At 47.0% G+C, this 18,387-nt stretch overlaps 1 protein-coding gene across 3 annotated transcripts; it reads left to right on the top strand.

The window, feature by feature from the left end:
- Positions 1-8,835: 8,835 nt before the first annotated feature.
- TMEM109 (transmembrane protein 109) lies at positions 8,836-17,558 on the top strand. Of its 3 annotated transcripts, none has more exons than XM_033413726.2 (4): positions 8,836-8,980; positions 14,374-14,618; positions 15,480-15,582; positions 16,002-17,558. In XM_033413726.2, the coding sequence occupies exons 2-4, from the start codon at positions 14,382-14,384 to the stop codon at positions 16,391-16,393; spliced, it is 732 nt and encodes a 243-aa protein (XP_033269617.1). In that variant the 5' UTR covers positions 8,836-8,980; positions 14,374-14,381; the 3' UTR covers positions 16,394-17,558. The 3 variants fall into 3 exon arrangements, with proteins under 3 accessions (XP_033269617.1, XP_004264219.1, XP_033269599.1); XM_004264171.4 differs by lacking the exon at positions 8,836-8,980 and adding an exon at positions 9,027-9,183; XM_033413708.2 differs by lacking the exon at positions 8,836-8,980 and adding an exon at positions 9,221-9,378.
- Positions 17,559-18,387: the final 829 nt, after the last annotated feature.

The following is an 18,387-nucleotide window of genomic DNA, read 5'->3' as shown; positions in this document are numbered from 1 at the left end:
CCTATGTTAATTTTCCAAAAGGTGTGTACAACCTGTAAAACAAGGGTGGGAAGAACCCTGAACTGTCTAAGAGTGTTCCTACCACTCAGATGGAAAAGAGAGTTGAAAAGAAATTAACTTGTCATAAGAAAAAAAAAAGTTATATTTCCTGCACAGGAAAATCCAAGTGACATGAGATTGGTAGTCCTACAAATCAAAAACGATCTCACAAGCAAATGTGAAGTTGCAACTGTGAGAAAGGCTGGAAGGTGTTGCCCAGGATGCTACCAGAGCCTGTTCTGGAAGAAAGAGACCCTTAGCCAAGGCAGGAAGTGATGAAGGTCCAGAGGAAGATGGATGTGTCTGAGAAACATCTGAAGGAAAGAAACAATCTGACATGGGGACAGACTGATTGCTACTCATGTCTAGTCTGTGTGCAACAAAGAATGTCACTTATCATCCAGTCCTATAAGGATTAAATCATTAGCCACTATAATCGCAGCCCTACAGTTCACCCTGAAAGGAATTCAGGACAAAGAACAGGATGAGGCATGCTGTGCTTTGGAAAAATGCACAAAACAGGCCCTTAGATGTAACAGGAGAATTTTTATGACCCCAATTCTTGCATCTTCCTATACTTTAGAAAAGCACTAAAATCATGAACTGAAACGGACATCCCCGGTGGTCCAGTGGTTAAGACTCCACGCTCCCAATGCAGGGGGCCTGGGTTCAATCCCTGGTCGGGGAACTAGATCCCGCATGCCGCAACTAAAGATCCCGCATGCCGCAACTAAAGATCCCGCATGCCACAACAAAGATCCTGCACACGGCATCCCCTGTGCTGCAACTAAGACCCAGTGCAGCCAAATTAATTAATTAATTAATTAAAATGAAATCCCAAACATTAAAAAAAAATCATGAACAGAGATACCTGTTCCTCGTGACTAGCAGTAACCTTCTACTGAGATGTTGGATTGTACATACTCCTTGGCCAAAATCACACATATACTGGCCTCTCTTCCTACCTCTTTGGAGCAGTTCCTCAGAGCTATTGGAGAGGCTGTCTCCCGGGCTCTAGTCCTCAGTAAGACAATGCATAAAACTCAACTCACAGCTCGTATGTTGTGCACTTTTTTGTCAGTTGAGTTTTGGTGACCATGAGGGGAGAAACCCAGAGCAGACTTCTCTCCTTTGTGTAAACTCTAGGATCCAGACCCTTGGTACCAGCAAGGGCCCCTTGCGCTCGTCCGCCTCCTTGGTGTGTCCAGATGAATTTATCTGAGTCTCTCCTAAGCTCAGATCTCTCATCTTGGTTGACAATCCTGAGTTTAATTCAGAGGTTGTTAAACCCCTTGGTATGAGGAGCGGGTTATCCTTCAACTTAGGTTCAAGAAGAGGTGCCCTATTCCCCAGTTGAGAGACACTGGGAAGATTTTGCTCAGTTGCTGAAAGACACTGACTGAGGAGTCTTTCAGTGCGATTGGACTGGGTGATTGGGTGGGAGGCTGACCTGATGTCTTTCCTCAAATCAGCTTCATAAACTTTAACAGGGTTTGTCAGAATAAAAGTGAAGGTAGCATATGAGAGCTTTCAGCTCCAAAGATAAGAGACATAGCTCTTCCCAGCTGGTTTCAGCTTTCTCAGGCAACTGAGAAATTTATGGGAGAGGGGGAGGTGAGTCCTCATACTGTACCGCAACCCCATAGGGAAACCCACTCATTAATTTATGTTATTTTTTTTCCTATAGGTTTTTGGGGTCTTTTTTGTTCTTTGTTGTTCTTGTTGTTTTTATTTTTTTTGATTTTGGCCACACTTTCTAGCATGCGGGATCTTGGTTCCTTGACCAGGGATCGAACCCGTGGCTCCTTCAGTGGAAGCACGGAGTCTTAACCACTGGACCGCCAGGGAAGTCTCCCACTCATTAATTTAAAAAGTCACTCATCCAGGGATGCACACATAAGGATTGGCCGTCCGGTGCTCCGAGCACCTGCGGGGGTTTTAGATTGCTAGAAGGAGAAACTGAGACAGGTAAAAGAGCTGAAATGACCCTAAGGTGACACCTTAGAGGAATTAAGCTTACAAACAGCACCTGGGCCCACCATACAGTTTTCAGTAGTAAGTTTATCCTGACAAACCAACTTTAAAATGTGGGATAGAGTTTCCCAAAAGAAGAAAAGAGGAGCATCAAACAGCCAACCTCCAACTAACACCCCAGTCAGGGTCATGTATTCACAGAACTTACACTTTTGCAAGTACTTACTTAACTGGGACCTAAAGGAAATCCCACCCTGAAATGGCCAAGATGGGGCTCTTTTAACATTCCAAAACTGGTTTTTGCATTGTTAGAGAAATCGGTTTGATAAAACATCTTTTCAAAATTCTGAACCTAACGGAACAAAAGTCCTTCTAGGAGGAGCTTGCATTTCTCTCCCTGTGCCTTTGAGATGTAAATGTCCTACCAGGGCTCTCGGGAACTCTCACCTATCTAGACCATCTCCAATTCCTGACACTGGAGACGAAAAAATGGAAAAGAGGCCTTTTTAAACTCAAGCAAGTAAAAAAAAAAAAAAAAAAAAAAAAAAAGCTAAACTCAAGCAAGTAAACAACTTATTCTGTTATATAAACAAATGAGTTTTATATTGTAATATCCAATTCATGACTAAATTTTAAGTGAAGCTTTGAGATCTCTGGTTGTGTTGTCTACATGTTTGTGTGTATGTTATAGATATGGTATGTTTCTACCTGCAGGTGATATTGCCAACATTAATTTGTAAATGAGTTCTATTCAATTGGTTTAAGTGAAATTAAGCACTTATATAAATTCTCAGAAATATAAATAAACTAACCCAAATGGATTTCAGGTTCATATGATCTGGGAAATATTCAGTATTAAATTAATATTTGGTATTAAGTTAGTTTAAGTTTGTTGGTTTAATTAATACTGGTAACTTGGTAACTTGAGATGTCTTTAAAGTAATCAGCAGCAAGTGTAATATTTTTATTGTAGGTAGGTTTACTAAAAGTCAAATAAGATCTTATTATCTCTATTACAAAATTTGTCAGCAAGAAAAATAACTTGCCGTAGTAAGATTTTTACAAGTCAATTAAATGTAAATGAGATAAGAGTTTTTAGATGAACTCTTTAGGAAAAATTACGTTTCATCGTATGTCTTCTTAAAAATAGTTTCTCCAGGTTTTTGGTAACTTGAAACTTTAGAGTTTTGCTAAGTTAAAGTTTATTGAATATCTAGAAGTTTATTGACTATCTAGATCCTTTACAAATAAAATAAGATACTGAAACAGTAACATAGGCTTCCCTCTACAGAGAAACTAATAATATTTAGAACTATTAATTGAGACTTTTTTTAATAAGAAAGCACATGTTTTTAGAAATTATAGAGTTAATAAGTTTGCCATTCTACAGAATGCTAATTAAGAGACAGTTCATAATTGCTTACCTCTTAGCTTTTACTAGAAATTAAGGTTTTTAAAGGTTAAAGAACGTAATTAAAATATATAATTAAAACTTCCAAAAATTAATAAGGAAAATATATTTGTGTGCAAAGGAAAAAGAAGGTTTAGGGAATGGAAATGAATTTTGTTAAGGGAAAAGGAAGTAATTTTGTCCTAAAAAGAAGTTAGAGAGAGAGAGAGAGAGAGAGAGAGAAAGGGAAAGCATAGGACAAAATCTGAAGGTATAAAAGAAAGTTATAGAAGGTTATCTAGGAAAAGAGTTTTGTATGTGATAAGGACTGGTGAAGACTGGAATGAATTTAGTTGGTTGAATGAGTTTTAGTATTAAAAATAAGCTGGTACAAAATTAGAATTTGGTTTTCTCTCTCTGTTAAGAGGGGCAAAGTTTTCTTGGAATATTGATCTGCTTTCGATAGCAGAATGTAAAGTTTCTCTACCTTTTAAACAATCTGTTGCAACTTTTTGTATTTGCCTTTGAAATCTTCTATTGTCACTTGATTAAGTGAATAAATATTGTTTCACAGTGACCGATGATCCTATTTGACCAAGTGTTTTGAAATCTTTTGATATCTTTGACAAACTTCCGTGCGTGCATCATGGGGGATGTTACCAGGGAACTCCCAAAGTTCTTTTGACTTCTAGCTAACTTTGGGATACTTCAGAGAATACTAAAACATCTCAAAGAAAGATATTAAACTAATATCTAACATACTATTTCGTATGCTTTGTTTTTTTTAATTTTTTAATTTAATTTTATTTTTATACAGCAGGTTCTTATTAGTTATCTATTTTATACATATTAGTGTATATATGTCAATCCCAACTACTTGGTATGTTAAATTACAGGGGAAGCATTGTCAACCTTCTTAGCTTATAGTTTATGGGTAATTGTTATTAACATAAATGTTCTAGAAATTATATGAAATTTCTAAAATTTGAATGTAGATATAATGTTACATTATAACATTAATAATTTTATCAGTCATAATATGTTATCAGTCATAATTCTAGTTATTATTTCAATATTCTATGTCACAAAAATAACTAAATTTCTCTGACAATTGCATCGTAATCAGGTCTTTATGCCTTTTAAAGTCTCTTGTCATTTATAGATAATTACTGTTTTGCTCTGATGCTTTTGCAAAAATGCTTCATTTTCAAGAAGATTCATAGAAAGGACTTTCTGATAAGTACAGGGTTCTGATAACTTTCAGATTATACTGCTGAATTGGGTAAGAAAGTAAAGAATTCGAATGGAAAACCTCATGGCTTCATAAAACTATGAAGTATCAAGATCAACAAGTGTGACTTTTTGTCTGAAATATTATTGACTTTTAATCTTTGTTTTCCAGATATATGCAAACCTTTCCCCTTAAGCTGTGACTTACAGCAATTTGGTAAATTATACCTTTGTAAGCAGAACTGAAACATTTATCTTTTCTCTCTACCTGATCCCTCCAGAATTTGGAAACTCTTAGTATTCTTATTTTCATGGCAATATGGTTATTTGCATAAGTTCAATAAGAATCTACTCTCCTTATAACAGCACACAATTGGAAACATTCATTATACTATCAAGGTTTTGATTGGAATGTCATAATAGAGAGAGATGTGCATAGGCTCAGATATGACCAGACAGTTTTAAGGAACTAAGATTGACTTTATGGGGCCATAAATCCGTTGAAAAAACAGTCTGGTATCTTGTATACAGGGTCCCCAACAGCCTTATTATCAGGTGAATAAAGAAAGCCACTTCCTGGCAGATGCAAGGACCTCAAGATATTTTGTACCTCAAGAAGAAAGAGATTCACCCAAATTTATAGGTATTCCAAACAGAATCTGATGGCAAGTCCTTGGCATGTCTTTCCTGGCCTTGAGAGGACTTTTAAAGTTCAAATCTGAGATTCCTTATGAAAAGTTCCAACAAAGCCAATTTAAAAGAGCATATATGATCAATTATACCTATGTAAATAATCAGGCCAAGTTTATTGAAACCACACTCATTTTGCAAGCAAATTAGTCTTAATTTGGCTATATTTGGTAGAGATGAAGGTGGTTTTGGAGATAAGAATTATGTTTCAGTAATACCTTTGTGGATATTAAGTTCTAGTGCTGTTAGCAGTCTTTGAGTTTCGGTATTTACTGCCGAAGACTCACCTCCTAGATGGCTCCTTTCTACTAAGTTGCATTATTGTAAGGTTTAATTGAACTTTTAAAAGGACATTCTAATCTTGTTTCTGAAGCTTACCCTAGTTATGTTTGGATGAAGATCAGATGCCCCATGACCTGCAACCAGGAGATTGTGCATACTGGAAAAGACATCATTTAAAGAATTCTCTCCAACCTAGATGAAAGGATCCTTATCAGGTACCCTTAACTAGCTCATGTGCAGTGAAACTGAAGGGAATTGACCCTTGGATTCATCTCCCACTTTAAAAAGGGCCTCTGGGGGCTTCCCTGGTGGCGCAGTGGTTGAGAGTCCGCCTGCCGATGCAGGGGACACGGGTTCGTGCCCCGGTCCGGGAAGATCCCACATGCCGCGGAGCGGCTGGGCCCGTGAGCCATGGCCGCTGAGCCTGTGCGTCCGGAGCCTGTGCTCCGCAATGGGAGAGGCCACAACGGTGAGAAGCCCGCGTACCAGAAAAAAAAAACAAAAAAACAAAAGGGCCTCTGTACCAGACTGGTCTATAGAGAGGACTGCTGACCTCAACATCAACTTAAAACGACACTCAGAGGAGAAACTACACCCGCACCAGGAAAAAAAGACAACACCAGAAGTAGACAGCTATTCCAAGATGCTGGGCCTGATCAATTACAGTGTTTTCTTGGTTTCTACAACCGGTACATAACTCCTATGCAGAGTTTAAAAATCAATCCAATTGTTGGGTTTATGGTCAATTACCTGTGTCCAGTACTTCTGGTTTACCTTGGTGGATTTCTCCACTCCAAGGCTCTGATTGAATGGCCCTTAGAAAATTTTTTCTAGAAGAAAGAAGTTATAGTTCCGTTCAGGCCACTATTGATATTACTAGATGAGACCCCCTCACTTGGCCAATCAATCATACCTGCTCTGACCCTGGCCATAAAATACAAATTTTTTTTAAAGGTTACTCACTCAAGCTCAATTGGAATAATGAGCTAAATTTCAGTCAAAAACCATAACCTCCTGCTTATTGGGAGAGACTGTCCCTCAATTATGGGATGGATTTTTATGGTTAACACCAGGCTACAGTCGTTTAAATTTAAAAGCCCCCTTATGTTGGGAACAATTAAATTATACTAAGGATAATAAGATTAATAACATTGGGAAATTGGGCTGAGTACCTTATGAACAATGCCAATTTATCATTACCCTTAAATATAGTGACTGGTATGGAACAGACTGGGTCAGATGAGCAGGGGCTGCACCTAATGAAAGTTCTTAGTTTAAATTCCTACTTCAGACTTTATTAATGCTGCTAGCTATACTACTTGTACTCTGCTTATTCTACAAGATTGTTATTTCTTGTATTACCCAATGTGTAATTGAGCCTCCAACAAAAATAATGATGACTAAGCAACTTGAAACAGTTGACCAAATATACAGTTGTATAAAAAATTAAAATGATGGTAACAGTGTAACTCTAGATATGGGAAGAAGCAACAAGAGAGAATCATTTCCTGAACCATGACAGACTAGTAATACAGGTGGTTCAGATACTTCTATGGCTACAATTAACAGGGTCTAGTCCAGTAATTTCACATTAGGTGGCATATCCACGAAATCCTCGCCTGACCTAGAAATAAGCCTTACTGGCCCCATGGGACAAATTGGTTATGAAATGCCTCCCAAACCTTGGTTAAATTTATGACCACAGGGGGGCACTGTAAAACAAGGAATGCCACTCACCATCCAGTTCCACAAGGCTACTAGGGACTAGTCTACTAGTCCTTAGCTGCTGTACTTGCTGACCTACAGTACACCCTGAAAGGAATTCAGGGTGAAGGACAGGATGATCCACTCTGTGCTTTGAGAAAACAGGCCCTTAGATAGTTAAATATGACAGGAAGATTTTTTATGAACCCAAACTCTTGCATCTTCCCATACTTAGAAAAGCCCTAAAATCATGAACTGAGATACCTGTTCCTCATGGCTAGCAGTAACCTTCTGCTGAGACATATGCTGGATTGCACATACCATTTAGCCAAAGTCACAGATATACTGGCCTCTCCCACTACCTCTTGGGGTCAGTTCCTCAGAGCTATCGAAGGCTGAATTAGACAGCTGGTTCAGGGAGGGAGGGGAAAAAAAGCTCTATTTTAGAGTGTTGAGTTTCAGGAACTGTTTTAACATCAAAGGGGAGCCTGCCTATGGCAACCAATGTGATAGAAGCATTTGGACAGCTACTTGGATGTTTTTAAAAACATGTTCACCCCCCTTACTTCATTGAATCGCCACACCTACTGTGCATTGAAGAGGTATTTTTAGGACCTTCTAGTACTTTATACAGTTAAAAAACAAAATTCAACCCAGTAAATTTCAAAGATCTAATTAGCTATAAAAGATTCATGAATCAGGCAGCATGCCATCTCTCCAAAGGGCTACAGTAAGGGAAGGGTTTTTAAAGGCAGGACATGGAAGTCATAAACAGAAAAAAGGAGATTATTTTAGGCATAGGTAACCTATCCATGGGGAATGAAAGGCGTCTATATAGCAGATTATCTCATCTTCCTTTGGGGGCAAGAGAGAGCCCATGTGACAGATTGCCTCATTGGTGCTGACCAAAAAATTCCTGACCGACTAGTTAAGACTACATTTCTGGGGGAGGTTGAAAGTTCAGCTAGGTCAGGTATTAATCCCCGGTTTGGGGGCTTGTCCTAGCAATGTGACTCCATTTCGAGCCTATAGTTTTCTTTCTAACAATAGCAAAGTTGAAACAAGGAGATCCAGAGAGATGAAGTGACCTGCTAGAATCACAAAGCAGACCAAAGATCACTTCATTCCAAATCCCCTGGCGTTCCCCCTCATAATGCTGCCTTTATATATATATATATATATATATATATATATATATATATATATATATATATATATATAGAAATGGGTCTGGGAGTAGGTTCCCTTCCCTTTCTAAAATTAGGAGAACATTTAGGAGCCATCTGCAGAGTGTGGGTGTGGAAATGCTCTCAGAAGGAAAGGATGCATTTTCCCGGTTGTGCGCCTCTTACTACTCCTCTAACACCCTTTCCCTTTGTGCTTTTTTAGCGCGAAAAGTTTCTCAAAAGACCAGGTGCTCTGAGGCGCCTCTAGAACTACATTTCCCACAATGCCCCAGGAGGCACCACGTAGCTGGAGAACTACATTCCCCGAAATGCCAAGGGGATTTTTAGAGGCGGATAAGGTTCCACTCCAAATCCAAAGATCCAGTTTATCCACGCTATAGCCCAGATATAGTCACCTCTTTCCCCTTTCCTGCCAGAGACTTCCGTTTCCAGCTCGAACTTCCGACCCCATTCTTCTCTCCGTGGGAATGCTTGGGAAAAAAAGGTAATCAGAGGGTAGGGCGCATGCGCTGACCGGCACCAGGTTTGGGCTGTGAGGGAGGCCTGCCGGTCCGTGGGCGCATCCCGCCTCGCGCGTGCGCAGACGATAAACCAACGCCCCACTATTGAGGCGCCGCTTTAGTGGCGCGGTTTTAGTGGCGCGTTTTAGTGAAGTTGCACGTGAAGAACAGCTGTGGCCGGAGCCCGGTGAGTGCGACCCGAGACCGGGGCTCCGGGGCTGTACCCGGGACTGGGTTGCGGCGGCGGCCGCTACAGGCGGGACCAGGGCGGAGCCGCGAGGCCTGGCGAGCACCAGTAGAGAGGGCTCCGACGTCGCGCGGCGGGGAGATTAACTGGGGACTCGGATCCTCGTTGCTATGCAACAGGGGGCGTCGTTAGTAGGTAACAGGGGAGGCGCGTGTTTCCGGGGAGAAGAGTTCCCAGCGCTGCGCCGAGGTCCGGTCAAGGCCGGGTGGTTGTCAGGCTGGGGGACGAGGCCAGCGCTGAGCCCCTCGCCCCCGACTCCCGCCCACGGCCCAGCCTCCCGCGGCCCCGCTCCGAGCCCTTTGGGATACCCCGAACCCCTGGGCCGCGCCACATCCCTTGCCGGTGACGCCACCCAGCAAGCTTGGCAGGGGACACGCGGTTCGAAATAGCACATGCACGCCACTGACACCCTGTCTCGGGGAGGCTGGGTCCTGGGGAAGGCGTCGTGCGCCTGGGAGCCTGCCCCTTTGCCCGTCGCCCGGCCCCCAAACAGTTGCTGGGCAGCAGCAGCTGTCAGGGGTTTAGCGGGGGGCTGCCCCCACCTGCTGGGACGCTGACTTCATTCTTCTCAGGGGCAGCTTCACCCGGTCTAGCAGCTTCCTTTCCACGCAGCTGTGCTTTTCGGGTGGCCGCTGCATATTTGGATCAACTTTAAAATAGCCTCCTCTCCGCACCTCTCCATGGCTCTCCATTGCCACCCTCACCGCTTCTTGGCGGGCTTCTAATACTCATTTAACAAGCATTTATTAGTCATTGTTCTGTGCTAGGCGCTGGAGATTACAAGAAAAGTTAAGCCTGACGAGGAGGTGCTCAAAGTCTAATGGGGGAGCCAGGCATAGAAACTGGTAAATGATGCTACAATGCAGTGAGTGGTATATTGGCAATTTGTGTACTGCAACGTTCCTATAGATGTTTACAGTTTACAAAGTTCTTGCAGAAACATGTTAACTCCTTGCGGTAACTCATAACCTTGCTTAACCCCATTTTACATTTGAGGAGACTGAAACTCAGACAGGTTAAGTGATAAGACAGAAGGTAGTGGCTTTTAGTGTGTGGCAGAATTGAGCTTGGGACAGAAGGAAGTCTAGAGTCCTCTGCCCAATGCTGCACTCTGGGGGCTTTGCCCAAAGTAGACTCTTCCCTGTGCTGCGGACCATTTGTGGCAGCTGTCCCGTTATGCATCAGAAATCCCCGGGGAGCTCTAAAAACAAAAGCCTGAGCCCGTCTCTGGGGAGGGTCGGAGTAAGGAAGCCCCGGGGTGGGGTGGGGCAGACCCTCTAGCTTAAACCGGCTCAGGCCCTTCTGATGGGCAACCGGAGTCGAGAACCGCTGCTCCAAAGGGGCAAGTTCCTCAATAATGGGGAAATCAGAGCCGGCAGAGGGTACTAAGTCAGCTGCCCCTCCTGCCACGTCGCGATTCATAGCGCAAGAGGAAGCTACCGGAGGAAGGAGCCTTGGCAGGGGGAGTGGGGACCGCCCCCCACCCCGCCCTCTTAGCAAACCACAGCTAAACATATGTGGCTCCGCACTACCATAGTTCAGTTTCCCCGGCTCAGCCCGTCCCTTCCTGAGCCCCGTTGCAGCTGCCTGAACAAAAGTGGCAGGTCTAGTCCCAATTTTCTGCTGTCCTCATACGTCTCGCTGTAGAGCCATGACGTGTGAGCCCAGCAGGTGGGTCATCTTCTGGTGGGTGGCCTCCTCGTGGGAGTCTGGGTAGTTAGTCCTCTAACGTTGTGATTGTTGATTTGGGGGCAGGACTTGAAGCACCTTGAGGGCGGGGGCCATGTCTTACTGAGGCAGAGTGGAGGTGTGGAAGGAGCGAAAGGGCAAGGTTCAGATCCTGGGTTCTGGAGTCAAGTCCCAGTCCCGATGCGTGTACTTTAACAAGTCACTTGATCTCTCCAAGCCATTGTTTTCTGAGTAAAACGTGGAGAGTAGCAGTATCTTATACGATTCTTATAGGAGTTAAATGAGATGGTGAAAGAACAAGCACTTTGTAAATTATAAAGCAACACACACACTATACACACCACACACACTATACACACCACACACACACAGTTTGTTGTGGTTGTTGAGTGCCTGCTATTTTTCTGAGGTCAGGCATTGCAGGAGGTGAAGACGTTTAAGACATCCTTCCTCTCAGAGCTCAAGACTGCTTCGGCTCCTGACTACCATGGCTTCTCTTTGTTGAAAGTATTTGATCGGGGCTTCCCTGGTGGCGCAGTGGTTGAGAGTCCGCCTGCCGATGCAGAGGACACAGGTTCGTGCCCTGGTCCAGGAGGATCCCACATGCCGCGGAGCGGCTGGGCCCATGAGCCATGGCCGCTGAGCCTGCGCGTCCGGAGCCTGTGCTCCGCAACGGGAGAGGCCACAACAGTGAGAGGCCCGCGTACCGCAAAAAAAAAAAAAGTATTTGATGGGGCTGAAGTGAGGAGGCGTAATGGCGGTGGGTTAGGCTCTTGCTGAAGAATGAGAAAGATGTTGTAAAGCAGAAACTAACACACCATTGTAAAGCAATTATACTCCAATAAAATTGTTAAAAAAAAAAAAAAGAAATGAGAAAGAATCCTGTTAAAGAAAACAATTGGATGAAAGGGACGAGCCAGTAATCTGCTCTCTTATCTGCAAAGGCCACTCTCCAGAATCCTGTTAGATTTGGTTTCCGGTGCCCTTTGGAAGGTCAGCTGGCATTGCAATGCCAGCCTCCCCGTGGAGAGTTTATTTCAAGGTCCCCCAGCTCCCCTCGACTGGAGCAAATGGCCGCCTGAAAGTCGAGGCTGGCGAAGAATGCAGAAGTCTGCCAAGGGGGCAGCAGCTCATGTCACCCTGACCTTCCAGAAAGGAGGACACGACATCTGATCCCTCCTGGTGGAGGTCCTTGGATATAGAATCCAACCCAATATAGCAACCCTGCTCTTTATGTCCCCAGTGTGGTCATGACCCAGATAGACCAGGAACTGACCCATGCTTTCCTCGTCTCTGACCCCTGGCAGGCAGGAACTGTCTGGTTCTCGACTTGTGCCAAAAAGAGGAGAAGGCTTCCCAGCCTGAGGTCGCTCCCTATGAACTGCATGTTTTGCAGCCCTGCTTTACCTACAGGCCTCAGGAGGGACTTAGAGCAGCTGTTTCTGGGCCAGAAAGTGCCCCGAGTGTGATATTTTTATAACCCCTTCTTGGACCCTGCTCCTTCCCACTAAACAAGAATGGGAACATCTTCTCTTCGCTCTCCTCCATCCTGATGGCTCCAGATTTCTGGCCGACTCCCGTAGTGCCCTGGTAACTACAAAAACTTCAAACACCTGGCTGCTCCTACCTCAGCGACATGGCTTAGCCTCTCTGCTCATCAGGTCTGAATCACAGAAACACCCTGGAACTGCAGGTTCATTTCTGAGCCTGGAAAAGAATGGGATTTGCTGGTGCCATTTGACTTTTCTCAAGCGTGGTGGCAAATAGAAGTTGGAACTGAAAACGTTTTTCTTGGCCAAATCCAGCGTACTTCAATGAGTCGATACTTGTTGGGTCTTAATTTGCCTACAGTATCCCATTACAGATGAGATCAGAGCACAGAGTGGTTAAGTGAATTGTCACCAGTAATTCATGGAGTGGATTGGTAGATGTCAAGTCTGTTTTAGCTCATGAATAATCTATTGTAGGACTTTCCAAGTCGCTTCTGAGACTGAAGTTGGAGAGGATACAACGCAGGGCTATGTGTGAGCGGGTCTGATGTCAGATGCACCTGGATTCAAATCCTGGCTCTCCCGCTTACTACTTATCCTCCCTCAGTTTCTTCATCAGGAAAATGGGGGATAAGAACAATACCTAACTGATGGGTTGTTGTGAGGATTAAACGAGATAGGTGACGCGTGGTTAAATTGCTGTTAATAATAATAATATCTTTCCGTAAAAGTTGTGCTTTAACTTCTTGCCTACGTTGGGGGCTGGGGAGTTGAGGTCATCTCTGTATCAGTGGGTCTCAACTTTGCACAGTGGAATCCCCTGGGGCACTTTTGCAGGTCAAAGCCCAGGCCACACCCGGATGGTGACATCAGAAGCTCGGGGCTTGGGGCAGAGGTATCAGAACTTTGTGAAGCTTCCAGGTGATTCCAATGAGCAACCACCTTCACTTCTGCGTTTTGGAAGCGGAAGCTTGGGTTTAACTCCTGGCCTTTGTCCTTGGGTAAATGCTTAATTCCTAAGTCTCAGTTTCTTCTCCTGTCTCCCCTTAGCGAGGAGGATAACGCCCACCTCACGTGATGGTCCTGCAGAGCAAATGACCTATGTGCAGTGGGTTCTTATTTGAGCACCTGAGCCCTTTTCTTTACATCGTTATATAGCGGTAATCCTATTCGAGTGCTATGTTTTAAGGTTTTTTTAAAATATAAATATCAGCTTTATCTTAAGTAGATTATAACCTCCTTGAGGACAAAGCTGTATAGTCTTTTTCTTTTTAATAAATTTATTTATTTATTTGTTTTTATTTTTGGCTGCATTTGGGTCTTCGTTGCTGCGCGTGGGCTTTCTCTAGTTACGGTGAGCGGGGGCTACTCTTTGTTGCGGTGCCAGGGCTTCTCATTGTTGTGGCTTCTCTTGTTGCAGAGCATGGGCTCTAGGCGCATGGGCTTCAGTGGTTGTGGCTCGTGGGCTCTAGAGCACAGGCTCAGTAGTTGTGGCACACGGGCTTAGTTGCTCTGCGGCATGTGGGATCTTCCCGGGCCAGGCATGGAACCCGTGTCCCTTGCATTGGCAGGTGGATTCTTAACCACTGCGCTGCCAGGAAAGCCCAAAGCCATATAGTCTTATAATTTTTTGTTTTTATACCCAAAGCACCTAAGACACAAAGGCAGGCCTTCAGGGTTTTAGAACTGGAATAAGCCTTAGAGAGATCTTCTCATCCACCTTAAGGCATTGACTGATACTTGCTGGCTAGTTAAGATGCAAGTGGTAAAGAACGTGCGAGAGGAACCCGTGAATGAGGTGGTTGTGCCCGGCTTAAGTTGAAGTCTGAGTTCTGCCTTTGTCAGCTAACAGGGAGGGGCGGTGGGGGGTGCTGGGGCCCGTCATGCTCGAGACAGTGGGTTTCTCAGCTGGTTCGGGCCCTCCGCTCACCCCATGCTTCTTCTCTGGCAGACCCAGCCATGGCAGGCTCAGGCAGCAGTTCACCACGGGGCAAGCATCTGTTCAAAGTCGTCCTGATGTTCCTAGCGGCCCTCGTCCTCCTCCACTCAGCATCATCCCAGTCCCATCGAGACTTCGTGCCACCAGGCCAGCAGAAGAGGGAGGCCCCAGTTGATCTCCTGAGCCAGATAGGTCGATCTGTGCGGGGAACGTTGGATGCCTGGATTGGGCCAGAAACCACGCACCTAGTTTCCGAGGTAAGGAAGGTGTTCCCTGCTGTGGCTACACGCACTGAGGACAGAGGAGCCGTTGTTCATGGAGAGAGCCCCCAGTTCCACAGAATGAAGCCAGACAGCCCCGACCTTTTGCACTCTCATTGTTTCATTCCTACCCCAGGGCCTTTAGCTCCACCCCTATCTTTGCCTTATTCCTGCCCTTTCTTGCCAGAAAGGCTGGGAAATGAGCCATCTTTATCAACCTACGTCACCGGTGACTATAGAGTCTGGCTTTGGTCTAAATCTGACCTAGAGGCTTAAATTGGCAAAATATCAAGACCTGAGTTCATTCTTTCACCTTCAGAGGTGGCGGTGAGGATGACTCAGGGTTCTTAGGCAGGGCTGTCTCTTCTGCCTAATGGCATCCCAAGCCTGCTGGTACATACTTCTGATAGGTCGTCCTAAACGGCTGAAACAATCATTTATAAAATGCATAATATAGAAGAGCTGATTGACTTCTTTTTCACTGAAACATCCTAGCCCTCCACCGCTGTTACTTCACACACCTTCATGATTCCCTGGGAGGCTAGGAGGACCCCAGTTTTACAGGGTGACTACTCCAGGGATTGGATGGTCACCCCCACATGCCCACGTTCACCCACTACTACCGCCAAAGTATTCCAGCACATCAGTTGAAGTAGGGCCCAAGTGTCCTGGGTTCCAGTTCAGAAGGAAGGAGAAATGGCCCGCCATCCATCCCCATGCACTGGAAGGTGGCTGTGGAAGGGACCCCTCAGCCAGGCTGAGAGGCAGGTGGAGATGTTCGTGGGCAGCGGTGGTGAGACTCAGAAGAGAAGAGCATCAGTAATCACGGACTCAACTCACGCTCTGCTCTTCCCACAGACCTTGGCTCAGGTGATGTGGGCGGTCTCATCGGCCATCTCTGTGGCCTTCTTCACGCTGTCTGGGGTTGCTGCACAGCTGCTGAATGCCTTGGGGCTAGAAGGTGAGTGGCAGAGAATGGTTAGGTCAGCTGGAGCTTAGCCTGTCCCTTCCTGTTTGTGGGAATTTATCTTTTCAGGGTCTAGACTTTTCCCCGGCTGCTCAGCATCTCCCAGGTCTCCCCAGAGACGAGCATAAGAGCAGGCTGCTAACGGCCGCCTCATGCTAAGCCATACCATCTCATCTAACTGTCACCCACAGCCCAGAGCGTTACTCCCACTTCACAGATGCAGCAGACTCAACCAAGGGAAGTAGTCTCCCCACAGTCAGCTGGGACCGGAGCTGAGATTTAAGCTCCACGACCCCGTGGGAAAGGAGTTTTCCTTGGCGAGGGGGTTTGGCTCCTCCCGCTTTTGGTTCTTGACCAAACCTCTCCTTTCGCGGCACCAGGTGGGCTGATTCTGTGACTCTCTCCCTTTCTAGGAGATCACCTCACCCAGGGCCTGAAGCTCAGCCCCGGCCAAGTCCAGACCTTCCTGCTGTGGGGAGCGGGGGCCCTGGTTGCCTATTGGCTGCTGTCCCTGCTCCTCGGCTTGGTCTTGGCCTTGCTGGGGCGGATCCTGTGGGGCCTGAAGCTTGCCCTCTTCCTGGCCGCTTTTGTGGCCCTGGTGAGGTCAGTGCCCGACCCTTCCACCCGGGCCTTGCTCCTCCTGGCCTTGCTGACGCTCTACGCCCTGCTGAGCCGGCTCACTGGCACCCGGGCCTCGGGGGCCCAGCTGGAGGCCAAGGTGCGGGGGCTGGAGCGCCAGGTGGAAGAGCTGCGCTGGCGGCAGAGGCGAGCGGCCAAGGGGCCCCGGAGCGTGGAGGAGGAGTGAGAAGGACGCCGGACGCTGCCACCTTCGTCATACCAAAGAGCCGAGCTGCTTCTGGGTCTCACAGCCCTCCTCCCAGCCCCCTGCCCCTTTCTTGCTCTGTCTCCGAACGCTGTCTCTGCACCAGCCGCCTTAGCCGAGAGAGAGAGAAAGACCACCCGCCACTGGTCCTCAGGGGCCCTGTCCTCTGTGCTTCTCTGCCTGGGGTTGGTTCTCCTCACCCTTTCTCTGCTCCCCCCTGTCTCAGCCAGGGGAAGGTGGGGGGCCTCCCGCCAGCTTCTGCACCTCCTCTCGGCAGACACCTCTGATCACTGCCAGGGGCCTCCTGTGACTCAGCGGCTGCCTTGCCTTCCTCCGACGCTCTTGCTCTCCTGTCCTTCTCTAGCTCCTCCCCTGCCAAGTCCCCAGCTTCCTTCCTGCTTGTCTTCTCCTTCTAGCCCTGAACTCCATCCAAACCACAGTCCCTCAGGACATGCTCCTGTCCCCTTCATTGCCCAGCGTGGGGAAGAGGCAGGGCATTTGGGGCCTGAGGGGAAGGGAAGTGGGCCAGGATGTACATTGAATCTGTTACAAGTGCCTTAATCCGAGCCAGCAGGGCCCTCCGCTTGCCCGCTGCCGTACTGTATGTAGGAAACTGCCCTGTAGCTGCTCTGTGTCAAGAGGAAAGTGGTTCCTCTCAGAATCTTGATTTCCCTTCAGCCAGAGCAAAAGATGACTGCTTCGTAGGCTCGTACCTGCAAGTAGGACCCTGCAGTGGCCATGAGATCCCCTGTGGGGGTTTCAGAGACCCTGAAGGAGGAAGGAGGGTTCATCGTCCTGTCTGCGCAGCTCCGGGCGGTTCTCCATCTCTCTCTCCATCACTGCCACCAGGGAGTCCGCTGATGAGTTGCCTAGGAGGAGCGCAGAGCAGACAGCAGAGATGTGCCTCACAGCCCCTTCCCTTCTCGTGCTCTGCGGCTGCACCCTCCCCACCAGGGCGCTCACGCTTCCTTCGAGGCTTTGGTGGAGGTGGGTGGCCTCCTCTGCCAGGCCCCACATGTGATGTGAAGAGTAGAGAAATGCCCAGTTCTTACTGTTGAGGTTGGAGATGGAATCACAGCTGCAGTGAAATATATTTTTATCAACGCTTGGTTGGTTTTAAATAAAGTGCACGCTATTTTATTATCTAGTTCCGGATCAGATGTATTTGCTCAAAGTCTGGCTTGCTTTGAGTGCCTTCTCTCCAGCTAAACCCATTTCTGTGGAGCTGCTCAGCTTTCACGACTTCTCCCTGCAGGTGTCAGGTAGTGTGAAGCCGGGAGAAAGGAAGGGAGTGCAAGGGAGTGCGAAAGAAGGCTGGTACCAGTCACCCTTCCCTCCAGGGGTGTGAGGAATGAGGAGGGCACGCGCCCCCATTACCAAACTTCCAGGACTGACCAGCTCTGTGGCAATAGTGTTCTTGTGGGGGAGGGGGAGGAGGGTACCCCGTCCAGCCCTGTGTGCAGGAGTGGCGAAAGCTGGCCCCCAGCCAGAGAGAGGCTTGCCTGCCCTCCCTGCTTCCCCGCCAGACAGGAGTTCTGCGCCGCGGTTCTCAACCCGGTGCATAGATTGGATCGGGCATTTCGGGGAGGGGCCTGGGTGTGGTTTTTCCTTTTTAAGCCGCCCAGGAAAGGCTAACGTGCAGCCAGGTGCCCCGCTCTGGACCTCTCCCAACGCTGCCTGGCGGGCAAGGCTGCGCCCAGAGGCCGGACCTGGGAGGCAGGCCTTCCCTCAGCAAAGAGAGCAGCCCTCTCTCTTCATAGAACCACAGGTTTCTCCCAGGGATGGGGCTGCCTGCATCTGGGGCTCTTCCTCTTTCAGAGTAGTTGTCACCTGGCCCTCCTGGCCCCTCTCATCCCCTCTCCACCCCCGAGCTCGGTTCTCTACGTCCCCGCCCCCCCCCCATTCTGGTTCTGGTTCAAGAGTCAGATGCCTTTATAGGAGAGCTGCTTGTGGGGTGGGGGTGAGGCAGAGGAGGT

This window comes from Orcinus orca, chromosome 8, assembly GCF_937001465.1.
Source record: "Orcinus orca chromosome 8, mOrcOrc1.1, whole genome shotgun sequence".
NCBI lineage: Eukaryota > Metazoa > Chordata > Mammalia > Artiodactyla > Delphinidae > Orcinus > Orcinus orca.
This window is presented reverse-complemented; position numbering and strand designations above follow the sequence as displayed.

Bases quoted from the DNA above. Each gene is read 5' to 3' on its own strand.
- TMEM109 (XM_033413708.2), top strand. From the start codon at position 9,354: ATGCAACAGGGGGCGTCGTTAGTAG. The intron at 9,379-14,373 runs GTAACAGGGGAG...CTTCTCTGGCAG, and splicing joins ACAGGGGGCGTCGTTAGTAG to ACCCAGCCATGGCAGGCTCA. The intron at 15,583-16,001 runs GTGAGTGGCAGA...CTCCCTTTCTAG, and splicing joins GAATGCCTTGGGGCTAGAAG to GAGATCACCTCACCCAGGGC.